This window comes from Oreochromis niloticus, linkage group LG1 (genome assembly GCF_001858045.2).
Source record: "Oreochromis niloticus isolate F11D_XX linkage group LG1, O_niloticus_UMD_NMBU, whole genome shotgun sequence".
NCBI lineage: Eukaryota > Metazoa > Chordata > Actinopteri > Cichliformes > Cichlidae > Oreochromis > Oreochromis niloticus.
In genome coordinates, this window is record NC_031965.2 from 37,923,146 (window position 1) to 37,936,766 (window position 13,621).

Here is a 13,621-nt window from a genome sequence, read left to right on the forward strand (position 1 = left end):
ACTGTTCTGTTAATTATAAAAAGTAAAGTTTTATTACGATTTTTTCCTTTATTTGCCTTTTATTTTATACTTTTGACATTTTTGTCTCTTAATAAACATGTACTATTGTTTTTTAAATATCTTGAAGTCTGATTGGACTGTTAAAGGACATAAAATATATATTTACTGTATATCAAATATGAGTTAGATAAATATATCGATTAAAAATAATACATCAATTAAATAAGAAAACAAACTTTATTTCACTTTTTAAAAAACAACTTTAATGGTTAAGTTCAACTTTCCCACATGAGTGACGTGTTTTCGGCTTTACGTGTCACGAGTGTTTCCCCTCTCTTCTGATTGGTCGCTCCCGCTGCTGGTCATCAAACCAAGATGGCGACCACCCTGGTAGAGCATGTTGTCGCAGATGCTGGAGCGTTTTTAAAGAAAGCTCCTCTCCAGGTGAGTCTGTCCCTCCTGATCCAAGTGGACGGGGTTGTGAGGGTGTGGGTGACCCGGGAGAGGGGCTTCAGAGACCGGGAGGTGTCAGCGAGGCGAGCCGGGGGGAGAGGACTCAGCGTGGAGCTGGAGGCCAACAGGTCCCCGACAACAAACCGAGAAACAGGATCTTCTTCTGCTTTCATAGGGACAATAAATGATCCAGGGCCATAAAACTGAGTTTAATGTGCTAATCTGGTCCCGGGTCTGTAATGTAGTCCAGAGAAAGGAGAACTGGATCAACGGTGTTCAAAGCATCACCTGATGCTGTAGTTCAGGTGTAAACGTAGACGGAACGTGGACGGGTTTTTGGTCCGGATCTGGTCTCTGTTTTCAGATCATTAAAGGAAAAAAAAACCTTGTTTAGTAAAATAAATATTCACTGGAGCTTTAATAAAGATTTTAGCCTCAAGCGGATTAAAAAACTGAATTCTGGCTGCTGCCACGATAAAGATCAGGCTGAAGCTTCCTGATGTTCTCTCACTCTGTTTTATTTGGCAGGAAATCGGCAGGAACATCTACACCCTGAAAGATGTGGTGGAGGAGATCCGAGACAAACCCACCAGGAGGAGCCTGGCCTTCCTGCCGTACCAGCTCCACTTTAAGGAACCACATCCAGAGCACATCAGACACGGTGAGCGGGCATCTGAATCCCATCCCTTTCCAAACCTCTGTAAAGGTGTGATTTAACGTCCTGGTGTCTGTTTTCAGTGACAGAGTTCTCCAAGAAGACCGGGGACTATCCGAGTCTCTCAGCCACTGACATCAAAGTCCTGGCTCTGACCTACCAGCTGGAGCTGGAGAACGTTGGCTCGCAGCACCTGAGGAAGGAGCCGGAGGTTAAGGTACCTGCAGCACACAGACTTGCTCTCCTGGCTCTCTGAATAAGAGAGCGCTCTTATTGTGAAAGGCTGAGACCAACAAAGTTTATGTGTGATTTTTGTGTGAACTCTCTCTGGACTGTACGTCTCTTCTGTTTGCTGTTTATTCCTAATGTGCTTAATATTTATGTATGTTTTTACTCCTGTGCAGTTAGCGTCGCATATTCATTGCACCCATACCTTTGTTGTACAATGCCAATAAAGCGTTGTTCTATTCTATTCTTGACTCTGTACTGCAGACATGTAGAAGTTTAACTCCACACTGTGATAAACGCAGACTCCTCTGGTTATTTTCTGATCCAGGTGAACATTCAGAACACACAGCGCCACCCCGAGACTCCGATGAACGTCGCCGGGTTCCACTTTCCTTCCAAGGTGAGAGTCGGACACTCGTGTCAGCCGTCAGGCCGGCGTGCAGTCAGGAACATTTTCTCACTTTGTGTTTGTGTCTTCAGAAACCTGCAGACAGTCCGAATGTCCAACAGACGGAGACGGAAAAGAAGACGTCGAACGAGACTGACAGCGATGAGTTCAACAGCTTCCAGTTCTGGAGGGAGCCGCTGCCGGCCATCGACGACGAGCTGCTGGGTTTACTGGTGAGGAAAAAACAGAGCTCTCTTCGGTTCGATCGTAGATTGTTTTGAGACAGTAGCTTTAAAATAAGAAGTTTCTGTCATTTAATTTTTGCATCTTTTGCTCATAATGTGAAATTATTTGAATCAGGAAACCGAATTTGCAAGATTTAAGAGAATCTGAATGTCACAGACAGTGTGACCAGAAATACCAGACTCCATTCAAAGTGTTTAAAAATGGTGTTTCCTTTCTTGTAAATCTCGAATTTCTTTATGCTGCCAGTTAAAATGTGGGAAAATCGGACGATTTACCTTCTGCTGACATTCGTCTGTGCTTATTTTTTAAAATACAGAATTTTTAGCTTTGTTCTGATGTTGTTTCGGAGCTCGTGTTCATTTCCTCAGACTTTTTCTATTCTTTTGTATTTTTGATGTGACAAACGTTAAAAGCGCGATTAGCTGAGATTTCATGCTGTGGTGAGAGGACGAGGAGCACCTGGACCTCACAGTCTCTCGCTGTAACGACTTCCTCAGAGGGTTTTAAATCCCTCTGCTGACTCTCACACAGACGTCTGTTTGCACAGATAGTTTCAATGCTCAGAACCTTTCCTCTGTGAATATGTGTTAAAGCGATCGTAGAAAACAGGCTTCTTGATTCTTGAAGTCAATAATCTTTAGAAACCGAGATGAGCTGAGCTGCCTTTGTTACAAACACATACACATTTTCTCTGCCACCGATGAAACCAGCTCTATTATTCTGACTGTTGTAAGACCAAAGATTGCAAAGCAGAGTTTAAAGTAACATCCACAGAATAAAATCATGGAGGATGGACTCTGTGAGCTGTGCGAATGTCTGTCCCCTCCCACAGCCAGTGGCGTGGTTCCACCTCCGAGCACAGAAGTTTTGTGTCTTTACTGGCTTTTTTTTTCCTATGAAAAGATGTGGAACTGGTTTGGAACATCCGTGCAGTGGTTGTTAGTCCTCCACACTGAAGGGAGCCAGCTAAGGTGCTTTGGGGATCCGACCAGAATACCTCCTGCACCGCTGCAGGTTAACTGTTTCACAGGAAACCCAGGACAGAACCAGGACAGACTGGAGAGGTTGTAGCTCGCAGCTGGGTTGGAAATGCCCGAGAAAATGTCTGGAGAGAAGAACATCTGTTTTTCCCCGGCCATTAAGGATGGATGGACAGATGGATGGATGGACGGATGGCGAGATGGACGGACGGATGGATGGATGGATGGACGGACGGACGGATGGATGGACGGATGATTGGAGGCCTGGACGGATGGATGGACGGACGGACGGACGGATGGATGGATGATTGGAGGCCTGGACGGATGGATGGATGGATGGACGGATGATTGGAGGCCTGGACGGATGGATGGATGGATGGACGGATGATTGGAGGCCTGGACGGATGGATGGATGGACGGATGATTGGAGGCCTGGACGGATGGATGGATGGACGGATGATTGGAGGCCTGGACGGATGGATGGACGGACGGACGGACGGACGGACGGATGGATGGACGGATGATTGGAGGCCTGGACGGATGGATGGATGGATGGACGGATGATTGGAGGCCTGGACGGATGGATGGACGGATGGATGGATGGACGGATGATTGGAGGCCTGGACGGATGGATGGATGGACGGATGGATGGATGGATGGACGGATGATTGGAGGCCTGGACGGATGGATGGATGGATGGACGGATGATTGGAGGCCTGGACGGATGGATGGATGGATGGACGGATGATTGGATGGACGGATGATTGGAGGCCTGGACGGATGGATGGATGGATGGACGGATGATTGGAGGCCTGGACGGATGGATGGAGTTGGGTGCCGTGCTGTTAGAAAAGAGCTTGTATCTCCAGGTTGTGCACGTAAACACAGCATGTCTGCTATCGCTGCTGCTCTGTCAGGGTCCAACGGAGGGTTTAAAATCAAGCGATGGACAAAAACAAACGGACACACGGACGACTTCGGACGGCAACCAGTTCAGCAGCTTCCTGTTCTGGAGGGATCCGCTTCTGACCTTCAACGATGAGCTGCTGGGTTTACTGGTGAGTTTAAAGGGAAGAATGTTTTCATGCTGGGAGTCTCGTAGAGCAGCTTTGCATGATTCACAGTTCAAAATAATCCTTTGTGTTACTCTGAGCCTCGGTTCAGCCCCTCAGTGAGCGCTCGTAGCAGACTGTGACAGGCTCGTGTCACCGGCTGCAGTTTGCAGGAGACCTCATTCATATTTAAATATTTGAAGGAGCCTCCATGAGGCTTTGTGAGGGCTGCAGGTGTCTTTGTGTTTGCATGGTTTCACACACCGGTCAGACTCCAGTGCATCAGTGCATTACCCTTTTATTTCTGTTGTTTTGTGTTGCAGCCTCTGAACATCATGTGCATGCCCACCACCTCCTGCATCCTGCAGCACATTTCAAGAGAAAAAGTAGTGCAAGTGTGATCTGATGTCTTATTCTTGTAATGTGTAAATAGTGAATCATGTGGAAAACGCTGCTGATGTTGATGATAAACGGGGTTTCCTCCTCAACATCAGTGATTTAAAGGTCTCTCTCTGTAGGAAAGGATGCATGTGAGAGGAAGCAAGGAGACAAAGGAGGAATTTTACCTCTCTCATTGAGTCATAACTTCTGTCACCTGTCACACTGCAGTGATGATGATGATGTTTGTTTACAGAAAGAGGGCAACGAATCACCACAGACAGAGAAGAGGGCGGAGCAAAGGGCGTTGGGGGGCCAATCGGACAACGAGGACAAAGAGAACGAGCCTGATGACGAAGATGACGAGGAGAACGATGACGACGATGACGATGGAGGAGGATGGATCACTCCCGGTAACATCAAACAAGTGAAGATGGATTCTGCTGATTGGACGGCTCCAGCTGACATCAGAGTCGGATGTCTGACCACCGACTTCGCCATGCAGGTAACGGATGCAGGAGACGGTGCATTCGCTGTTTTTCACCTTCTGTTTAAAACTTTCTGTGAATCGTTTCAGTAAACCGCTGCGTGAATAAATGTTCTCCTGCTTTACGCTGAACTTCAAAAACCTTTCCCTGTTTTTCCCAGAACGTTCTCATTCAGATCGGACTTCACGTTGTCTCTGTGAACGGGATGCTGATCAAACAGGCGAGGAACTACATCCTGAGATGTCACGCCTGCTTCAAGTGAGTCCGAACAAATTTAACAGCTTGAATACGTTCCAATGAAAAATACAAAAGAATACGAAATTGAAAAGATTTACATTTATATCAAGAATAGAATAAATGTGCTGAATAACTTAAAATGTTAGGGCTGCTTAATTCAATGAGTATAAAAGTACAATAAAAATAAATTAATACATAAATAAATAAAATGGACAAAGTCAATGAAAGAAATAAAAAAATAAATTAAATGTATTAAATTACAGAAGCTCCTTGAATAAAAATCCCTAGAGCTGCTTGAGTAGATTAAAATAAAAATAATAAAACACAATAAAAATGATGCTTACATAGATTGGTAAGAAAATAAACATGAAAAAAAAGGTTAAAAAAATTATAGAAAAAATACAGTAAAGGTGCTCTAGAGATACAGATGTAAATAAGCTTTAGTAAGGGTAAAAATCTGAATATAATCCATTAAAGTGGCTCTACACCAGGGGTGGGGGTGTCCAGGCCTCGAGGGCCGGTGTCCTGCAGGTTTTAGATCTCACCCTGGGTCAACACACCTGAATCAAATGACTAGTTCATTACCAGGTTTCTGGAGAACTGCAAGACATGTTGAGGAGGTCATTTAGCCATTTGAATCAGCTGTGTTGGATCAAGGACACATCTAAAACCTGCAGGACACCGGCCCTCGAGGCCTGGAGTTCGCCCACGCCTGCTTTAAAGAGAAGCACAGATGTTAAAGTGGATCAGAATGATGGAGCGTGGAGTGCAGGGTTGGAACAAACTTAACATGAGAGGACAGATGTTCCTCAGCTGGACAGATGTGTTCTTTAGATCTTTAGTTTTCAGAATGTTAGTGACCTGTCCTGTTCTTAGAGGCTGTATAAAGTGAGGGGCTTTCACAGTTGGGCCGCCCGTGCAGGAGCATTGACCTGTTAAATGTTTCGATTCCAGGACGACGAGCGACATGAACAGAGCTTTCTGTCCTCACTGCGGGAACAGAACGCTGAAGAAGCTGGCGGTGACGGTGAACGAGGACGGCAGCATGCAGATGCATTTCTCCAAAAATCCCAAAGTGTTGAATCCCAGAGGGCTCCGGGTGAGACGCAGCGTTTTATCACGTCTAAAATGACTCTGTGTTCGCACTGCAGCGCAAATCATTTTTCAGACCTTTGACCGCTTCAGTTCTGCCTGAGTCGGGTCTTAAAATGTTCTAAACCTGACCACTGCCGTCTTGTGTTTCAGCACACGCTGCCTCTGCCTCAGGGGGGGAAACACTCCACCAACCCCCACCTGGTGGAGGACCAGCGCTTCCCCCAGCAGAGGCTCTCCCAGAAGGCTCGCCAGAAGACCGACGTCTTCAACCCGGACTACGTGGCCGGAACATCGCCGTTCTGCGAGAACGACATCTACAGCCGAGCCGCCAACCTGCAGATCAGAGACAGCCAGTGTGGCGGTGGCAGGAGGCGGGCCAACCCCAACGCCGCCCGCAGGAAGTTTGTCAAGAAGAAGTAAAGATGGCGAGCACGCGTTGTGTTTAAATTAAAGGACCGTACCGTCATTTCCCAAATTGTCCATCAACTCGCGTGCGACAGATTAACTCATCAGGTCTTCTGGTGCGTTCATGGACAGTCAGACATCTAAGGCACAAGGATTAACTACAGCTCTAAACACGGCGTTCACAGCAGAAGAGACGAGCGTGACAGCCAGAGGAAGTCGATAACACTCGGCGACACACAGGCGAATTAACTAAGAATACCAGCTCCAGATTATTACAGATTACATATCATCCCTTATGGAACGAGCCAGAATAATAAATACATTAAAAGTGTGTGAAATTTCACATCAGTGTCTGTTTCTGCTCATTATCTCCACCATAGAGGCAGGAGCGTTGCTATTTCTCGGTCTGCAGGGAGACGATGTGATACAGAGATTCTGCTACAGATCAGGATTTCTGTGAGTGAAGAAGGAAAAAATATTCCTGCAAAGGCAAAAAAAAAAATCAGACCTGGAAGCTGAGCTCTGCTCTTAAACACTCGCCGCTGGAGAGGTTTCTCCTCCAGTCGATTGGATAAATGGCGGCAGAGGTGGCTGAACATCTGTAAGAGCAAATGGCAGTACTGAACGGACCAATCACGGTCCCTCTGGGTTACACAGATACAGCGTGCACATACAGTTCTGTGCAGGTGCACATCAGGTTCAGAAGGGTTTAAACAACGACGAAGGTGTAAATCCTACTTCCTTCAAATTTTACCAGATGTAATATTCTTACTAAAATATTTCTTTTTAGTTTAGAGAGCAGTGAAGCCTCTCACAGCGAGTCTGCTTTAACTACGTTACAGTTCACAGGTCAGTTTTTATGGCTGAACTTCAGTATTTTACATCTTTATGATAAAAACATCATCATCAGTATCTAGAAACATTTTTAACTGTCCTGTAACGTCGAGGTCCCGTACTAAAAAACACAAACTGACTTCTCTGCAGTTTTCACACTTTGTAAAGCCGGGCCGAACGTGACCCTTCACTGGGCTGCCTCTGGGCCCGAGGGCCACATGTTTGACATAAACTTTATTATTGATTACCATTTCGTGCTTTGACCTGTGGTTAAACAGTAACATCACCGTGTGCCGCATAGTGCTGGAACTTTTACGTCTATCTTCTCGGTGCACCTTGCGAGTCATTGAAGTTGTGCCAGAAACGCTGTGTTTCTATGGTAACAGACAGCATTACATCATTGAATTGTCCCGTCGCTGTCTGACAGTAAAATTACAGAAAAAACACAGATTCAAACACGACGCAGAGGGAGAACATATATGATCACTGGAAGGTTTAAATTTTTTAAACCTTTATTTAAACAGGAAAATAAGACCTGAGGTCTCCGGTCCAAACACTAGTCCTACTCGGGTGGCTGTTAGTTGGTAGAAGTAGCGGCCTACGAGGTGCTCACCTGTAGATCTTTGAAGGTGGAAGATCCTTGAGTTTATCTTCAGATATTCCAGACAGGTGGAGATGAGCTCAGAGACTCACCGTGACTGTGCAGAAACTGCAGTACGCTCCTTTAAACATGAGACTGACTCGTCAATATAATTGATCTTTATTGATTTCCAATAAATCTTTGAATCAAGGTGAAAGATTTAAGTGTCCAGACAGTTTTTAACAAACCCACCATGTAAATCAGACACAGCTGATGGACTACAACTCCCAGCTGCCTCAGCAGAAAAAGCTCAAAGATGAGGCCGGAGTGGAAGTGCAGAGTCCGTTTCTGCCCTTCACGACGTTCCTATCAATAAACCAAACTTATGGTTTTCTCAGATTTCTGACACGGTAACAGGAAAACACAAACACTCAGTTTTTCCTTCTTAAAGAACGAGAATGAGCTGAAGATCTCCCAGAGACGGGTTAAACTCAGGTGGACTCCTTTATCGATGGAAAAAGAAGCAAACTAAGAACATTTGCTTGTTTTCCTTCTATGTTAGTGAGTAAACCTTTAAATAAGAGAAGAAATGTCCCCATTAAAGCCCTTTTCTCACATATATAAAAATATTTTAATGCTTTAGTTGTGACAGACGTCCGTCACAGGATACAGTTTACATAGTGAGCGTTTCCTCGCCTTCACTCCAAAGAAAACTCCTCGTCCTGCTTTGGCTCTTTGGATTTTGTCTTCGTTAGTTCGGCTCCGGATTTTGAGTCTCTGACATCGGATGGGGTCAGCGCCGAGTCTGGATCTGCTGTCGGTTCTTTGGGCTCCGTGTCAAACGTCAGGCTGCTCAATTCAGCCGTAATGTCGACCTCTGGCAACGGCGGCACCGGCGTCTCCCTCTGAGGAAGCAGGAAGTCCAGAGGCTCGAGGACTGCGGCGAGGTCGATGGAGCCCAGACGGCCGTACTTATGCAGCTGGGTGGGAGGAACACCTGCGGAGAGACAACCGATTCGATTCAGACCAAACTCTGCTGCTCAGCACTTCTTAAGCTATTTTAGCCATTACAGTGAATAACTTTGAGATAAGAGTCCAGGGCAAAAAAAAGAAAAAGAGTCTAAAGATTTTTTTCTCTTTTAAATTAATTTTGTGTTTTTCTTTTCATTGACTAATTGGACCAAAAGTTTAACTTTACTACACAAAAAAAAGCTTGTGTGGTGATTTTGTGGTTTTATTAGTGCCTCCTACAGGCTGCAGCTGTCATTACTCCGAATTCAGACCATGGTTTTACGCCCATCTTTTATATACAGTCTACAATGTACGTTCATGCAGTTTCCAGCCAGAGACCAAATGTGGGCAACAAGAACAACAACGTAAGGACAACAGTTTAAACCGAGTCCACATTATTGGAATAACGACTTCACTTCCAGGCCCGTCGTTAAACTTCTTCAGCATTACCGCGTCAATGTTAAACCGAAGAATCGAACAAAGTGGAACCCAGATGTTGCTGCGAGTCCTCACCCAGGATGAGAGCGAGCTGAGCCGGTGGAAACAGGACCTGCAGGCAGCGGTTCAGGAAGGGCAGCAGGTCTTCCGCGTACGCACAGCAGAACTGAACAAACAGCTCCTTCTCCCGGCTGCTGAAGGCAGTCTCCTCCGCCCGGTGAAACACCAGAATCTGACGGGTCACCTGACAAAAAACAAGACCGTCAGCAGCTGTTAATCCAGCGTCAGTCTGACTTTAACCCAGATTACACCAAAGATCCAGCTGCTCACCATCTTTAGAGCTTCCTCCAGGCATTTGGTGACATCCTCCACTACTCCGATGGGGCAGCAGAGGCGGAGGTCGTTGAAGGCCATCAGGATGTTGTTGAGGAAGCAGGCGAGCGGCTGGAAGTCGAGCAGGGACATGGGGGGCTGCAGGGTGCCGGGCTGCGGGGTGGGCGCTACAACGGGGATGGTCCCTGCCAGCACTGAGGGCAGGGCGATGAGTGTGTACAGGTTCATGTCCTCCTGGAATTTTTCCACCGCCTCCTGCACGGCTCCGTGGAACGTGTCCGCCGCCACCCGCTGAAACATGGGCGCCAGCTGCCCACGGAAGTCCGCCCCCACCCTGCTGAAGGACAAACCGAAGTACATGCACTGACCCAGCAGGGAGTCCAGGCGGCTGCCCACACCCCGCTGCAGGTCCCTCTCTAAGGTCTCCAGGAACTCCGCCACCTTGTGCACCACCCAGCCGTGGAAGATGGCGCCCTCGTTCACTGCCATGAGCCCTCCGGCGGGGGGCACCAGCGGGTCCTCGTCAGAGAAGATGGCTCTGTACTGGGTGATGATGTCAAACAGGTGCACCCTGCAGGCCTCGATGGTCTTGGTGATGTGGAAGTAAGCGTCGTTTTCAGGGATGGCGGCGAGGATGGAGTGCAGCCACGTGCTGCGAGCCTGCAGGAACTTCACCCGCAGCTCCGCCTCCGTGAACACGTCCATACGCCGCAGGTAACCAATGACGCGGAGGCACACAGGAAGCTGGGAGTTGCTGCGGAGCTGCTGCAACAGCTGGTTGAGCATCAGCTGAGCCGACTGACGCACTTCACGCACGATACCCTGAAGATGGAGAAGGTCAAAGGTTAGAGGAGCCGAAACAGACGTTCTCCACAGTGACCTTTTCTGTTTTATATCTCAGCAAAGAGAAAGTTTCTCAACTGTTTTTCTCCAGTTTTTGTCAATTTAGAATTTAAACTAGCGATTTCCAGCCTGTACCTGAACCTGAGCCCCATCAACACACCTCCCATAGTCACATTTTAGCCTTTTCACCTTCTTTGAAATCCTGCTTAATTCCACCTGGCCAACACCTGGAAGCCTGCTGAGGGGCAACACCCAGAGCTTGTTAGCTGTGCACGTAACAAAGAAAAGAAAACTGAGTATTCAGAGAGGTCTGAAGCTTGAGCTGTTTATTTCTCTGATTTCCACACGTTTAATTCTTTATTTGAACATTTTTTCTCCAACATCACATGACAGAAAATCAAAGCCATAACAGTTCATTTTCACTCAGGCAGCGTGACTAACAGGCTGAAATGAAAAAAACAAACAGACACAACCGCTTTTTGGTCTCCCTCAGCCCGGTCTGGACTCACCTGGATGACGGGCAGCGACGAGTGTTTCTTCTCCAGCCTCTTCACGTACGCCGCCAGCTCCAGAGCCTCTTCGTAGTAGCCGTTGCGGACGCAGGTGTCCATGAGCTGAGGGATCTCCAGAATCTCCAGGATCTCCGTGTGGCGGTTCAGAGTGAGGCTGTTCATCCGGCGGCTCGCTCCGATCTCCTCCGCCTCCTTCATGAAGCGCCTGAAAACAAGATCAGCCCCCAAAGCTCAGAGAGACGGCACAACAGCAAAAACTCAACTATGTGTAACACGTTTGTGTTGTGTGTAACACACAATTTATAGCTTTAAGAAGCTTTTATTATCTTTCATTAATGTTCCCAGTCTTTAGTTTTGTTCTGGTTGTGACTAAAGTCTGACTGACTGTTTTTTATTCTGAAAATAGGCTGACGAGCCAAAAGGAAATTAATCTGCTGCTGATTCATTCGCAGTTAATTCACCTTCTGTCAAATATTCCTAAGAAAATAACAAAGTTATTCATTTTGATTCTTTTTATTTTTCTGTATTTAAATATTTTGAATTTAAATGGAAGTTGTGATCCTACAGTGAGCTACAATAATCTATCGATTAATCAGTTGACATTAAATTAATCCGCATCTCTCTCCGCGATCGGTTCATCCTGTGTGCTTTTTAAAAACATCTGATGTTTTTATTAACCTAACAGTAAATGATGACACTTCAGGTGTTTTATAGATCCCGTGTTAATCGATTAAACCAGTAACAGGTTGCTCCTGCTGACATCCCCTCCACAGGGAGCCACCGACCTGCACTTCTCTCCGAAGCGGGGCAGCTTGTCCAGCAGCCGGGACACGCTGCTCTCCACCCGGCCGAAGTCCCGGTAGATGTGCTCGGTGCAGTCGGCGGTGCGGATGAAGGTCTGGTAGTTGGAGAAGGCCAACTCCCGGGTCTGCTGCAGGATCTGAGCCCGCTCCTCCGCCAGCCTCTCCGGCTCCCGGCCCAGCTTCTCCACCCCGAAGGAGCTGAGCTCCGACAGGTAGGCCGCGAAGTCCGGGTTGTCCCTCCAGCTGTCCGGGAAGCTGTCCTTAAAGATGGACGCCAGGATGCTCTCATCCTCCACGTCCACCGCCGCCATGTTTACCGCTGCAGGTTCACGGAGTCCCGGTTCATAAACTGACAGATTTTAAACAACCGGAACATCCAGCGCTGACGAACACTTCCCGGTTCTTCTTCTTCTTCTTCTGACACGTGGCAAAAAAGCTTAAAGGTGAAATACTGCCACCTGCCGGTCTTGTGCCAAAAATGATTTCCGAAGTTTCTTTGATTTTGTTTTGTTTTGAATGTATACTATAATGGGTATATATGAAATACATAGAATATCTGCGTGACTCTGATTTATTGAGTTATTATATCTATTTTGTCCTTTTTGGTCACTTAAATAATGTTACTGACGTTAATGTTAATGACGTTACATTTGTTAAAATGTGTCTTGGCCACATCTCTCTGAAAAAAGACATTTCTATTGCTAAAATCTGATAACTCAGCTATTATCAAGGCAGCTTCTGGATTGAGATAGGATTTCTTTTTCTTTTTTTTTGAGGAAAGTGAATGAATCAATCATGAGAGAGATGTCTGACACATTTTTCACAGATTACAGGCCAATGTGGAGATTCAGAAATTGTTTTATTGCTGCCATATAACCTGCATTATTATAATTGCATTAATAACATGTTTTACAGCATTATTTGATTAGTAATATTTCTTACAGGGTTCATATTGCATTGAATATGTTTGTCATCACATTCATTCTATTCACAGGTAGTTTATTCTATACACATTGCATATCTGTGCTTGTTTAGAGTTGATGTTCCATCCAAGAGGGTTTTAAGCTTCACTGGTGAGAGTGTCCAGGTGATACATGTTGAGGGAGGATGAGAACATAGAAGGTTGACTGCATGCATGCTTACAATACACATAAATCTAGGGACAGGTCTGAGCGAAGGCCCAAGTGTCTTCTGCTCCTTCTTGAGACTTGCTGCAATTTAGTCTACTTAGTGATTAATGACAAGTGTCCATTATTAGCTCTTAGAGACCCTGTAGCTTGAAGTTGGTTACCTTAAAAGGCAAGTGTCTTTGACCTTTTTTGTAACCGGCTGCCCTTTTAGCGACCTGGTAACAGATGACTGGAGGAGATAACCAGCCCTCAGATACTCTGAAGGCTTAAGACTATGATTGTGCATGGAAGGTGTTATGGAAAAGAGAAGTTATATGTCTGTGTCTAGCTATTAAAAATGTACAAGATGTACCCTTGTCTGCAAAACAATGACTGCACATAATGTATTTTTGACCTGTATTTGACGCCATGGGGGGGCGGATACCCCAATGCTTTAAAAGTGTTCTCCACATGTATTTTTAGTAGAGAGACAGAGAAGACTCATGCTGTAATTTTGTTCTGTATTAATAAACTCACCGTTTGATTGCACTTT

General features: G+C 46.1%; 2 protein-coding genes across 3 annotated transcripts; one reads left to right on the forward strand and one right to left on the reverse strand.

Moving 5' to 3' along the window:
* The first annotated feature begins 305 nt into the window (after positions 1 to 305).
* Positions 306 to 6,948, forward strand: nob1 (NIN1 (RPN12) binding protein 1 homolog). 2 transcript variants are annotated; one of them, XM_005447778.3, is made up of 10 exons: positions 306 to 444; positions 982 to 1,114; positions 1,192 to 1,325; positions 1,665 to 1,736; positions 1,817 to 1,957; positions 3,868 to 4,008; positions 4,637 to 4,885; positions 5,029 to 5,126; positions 6,060 to 6,204; positions 6,351 to 6,948. In XM_005447778.3, the coding sequence occupies exons 1-10, from the start codon at positions 376 to 378 to the stop codon at positions 6,618 to 6,620; spliced, it is 1,452 nt and encodes a 483-aa protein (XP_005447835.1). In that variant the 5' UTR covers positions 306 to 375; the 3' UTR covers positions 6,621 to 6,948. The 2 variants fall into 2 exon arrangements, with proteins under 2 accessions (XP_005447835.1, XP_005447836.1); XM_005447779.4 differs by lacking the exon at positions 3,868 to 4,008.
* A 1,234-nt stretch (positions 6,949 to 8,182) lies between these two features.
* cog8 (component of oligomeric golgi complex 8) lies at positions 8,183 to 12,378 on the reverse strand. The gene is made up of 5 exons (XM_003437743.4): positions 11,942 to 12,378; positions 11,154 to 11,361; positions 9,799 to 10,623; positions 9,544 to 9,712; positions 8,183 to 9,016 (listed from the first exon to the last, which is right to left on the reverse strand). Exons 1-5 carry the CDS (start codon positions 12,268 to 12,270, stop codon positions 8,718 to 8,720), a joined length of 1,830 nt encoding a protein of 609 aa, XP_003437791.1. The 5' UTR covers positions 12,271 to 12,378; the 3' UTR covers positions 8,183 to 8,717.
* Positions 12,379 to 13,621: the final 1,243 nt, after the last annotated feature.

Coding starts and splice junctions, on each gene's coding strand:
- nob1 (XM_005447778.3), top strand. CDS start 376: ATGGCGACCACCCTGGTAGAGCATGTTGTCGCAGATGCTGGAGCGTTT. Junction 1,326..1,664: donor GGAAGGAGCCGGAGGTTAAG/GTACCTGCAGCA, acceptor TTTCTGATCCAG/GTGAACATTCAGAACACACA. Junction 1,737..1,816: donor GGTTCCACTTTCCTTCCAAG/GTGAGAGTCGGA, acceptor TTGTGTCTTCAG/AAACCTGCAGACAGTCCGAA.
- cog8 (XM_003437743.4), bottom strand. CDS start 12,270: ATGGCGGCGGTGGACGTGGAGGATGAGAGCATCCTGGCGTCCATCTTT. Junction 11,362..11,941: donor CGCTTCGGAGAGAAGTGCAG/GTCGGTGGCTCC, acceptor TCTTGTTTTCAG/GCGCTTCATGAAGGAGGCGG. Junction 9,713..9,798: donor TGGAGGAAGCTCTAAAGATG/GTGAGCAGCTGG, acceptor GTTTTTTGTCAG/GTGACCCGTCAGATTCTGGT.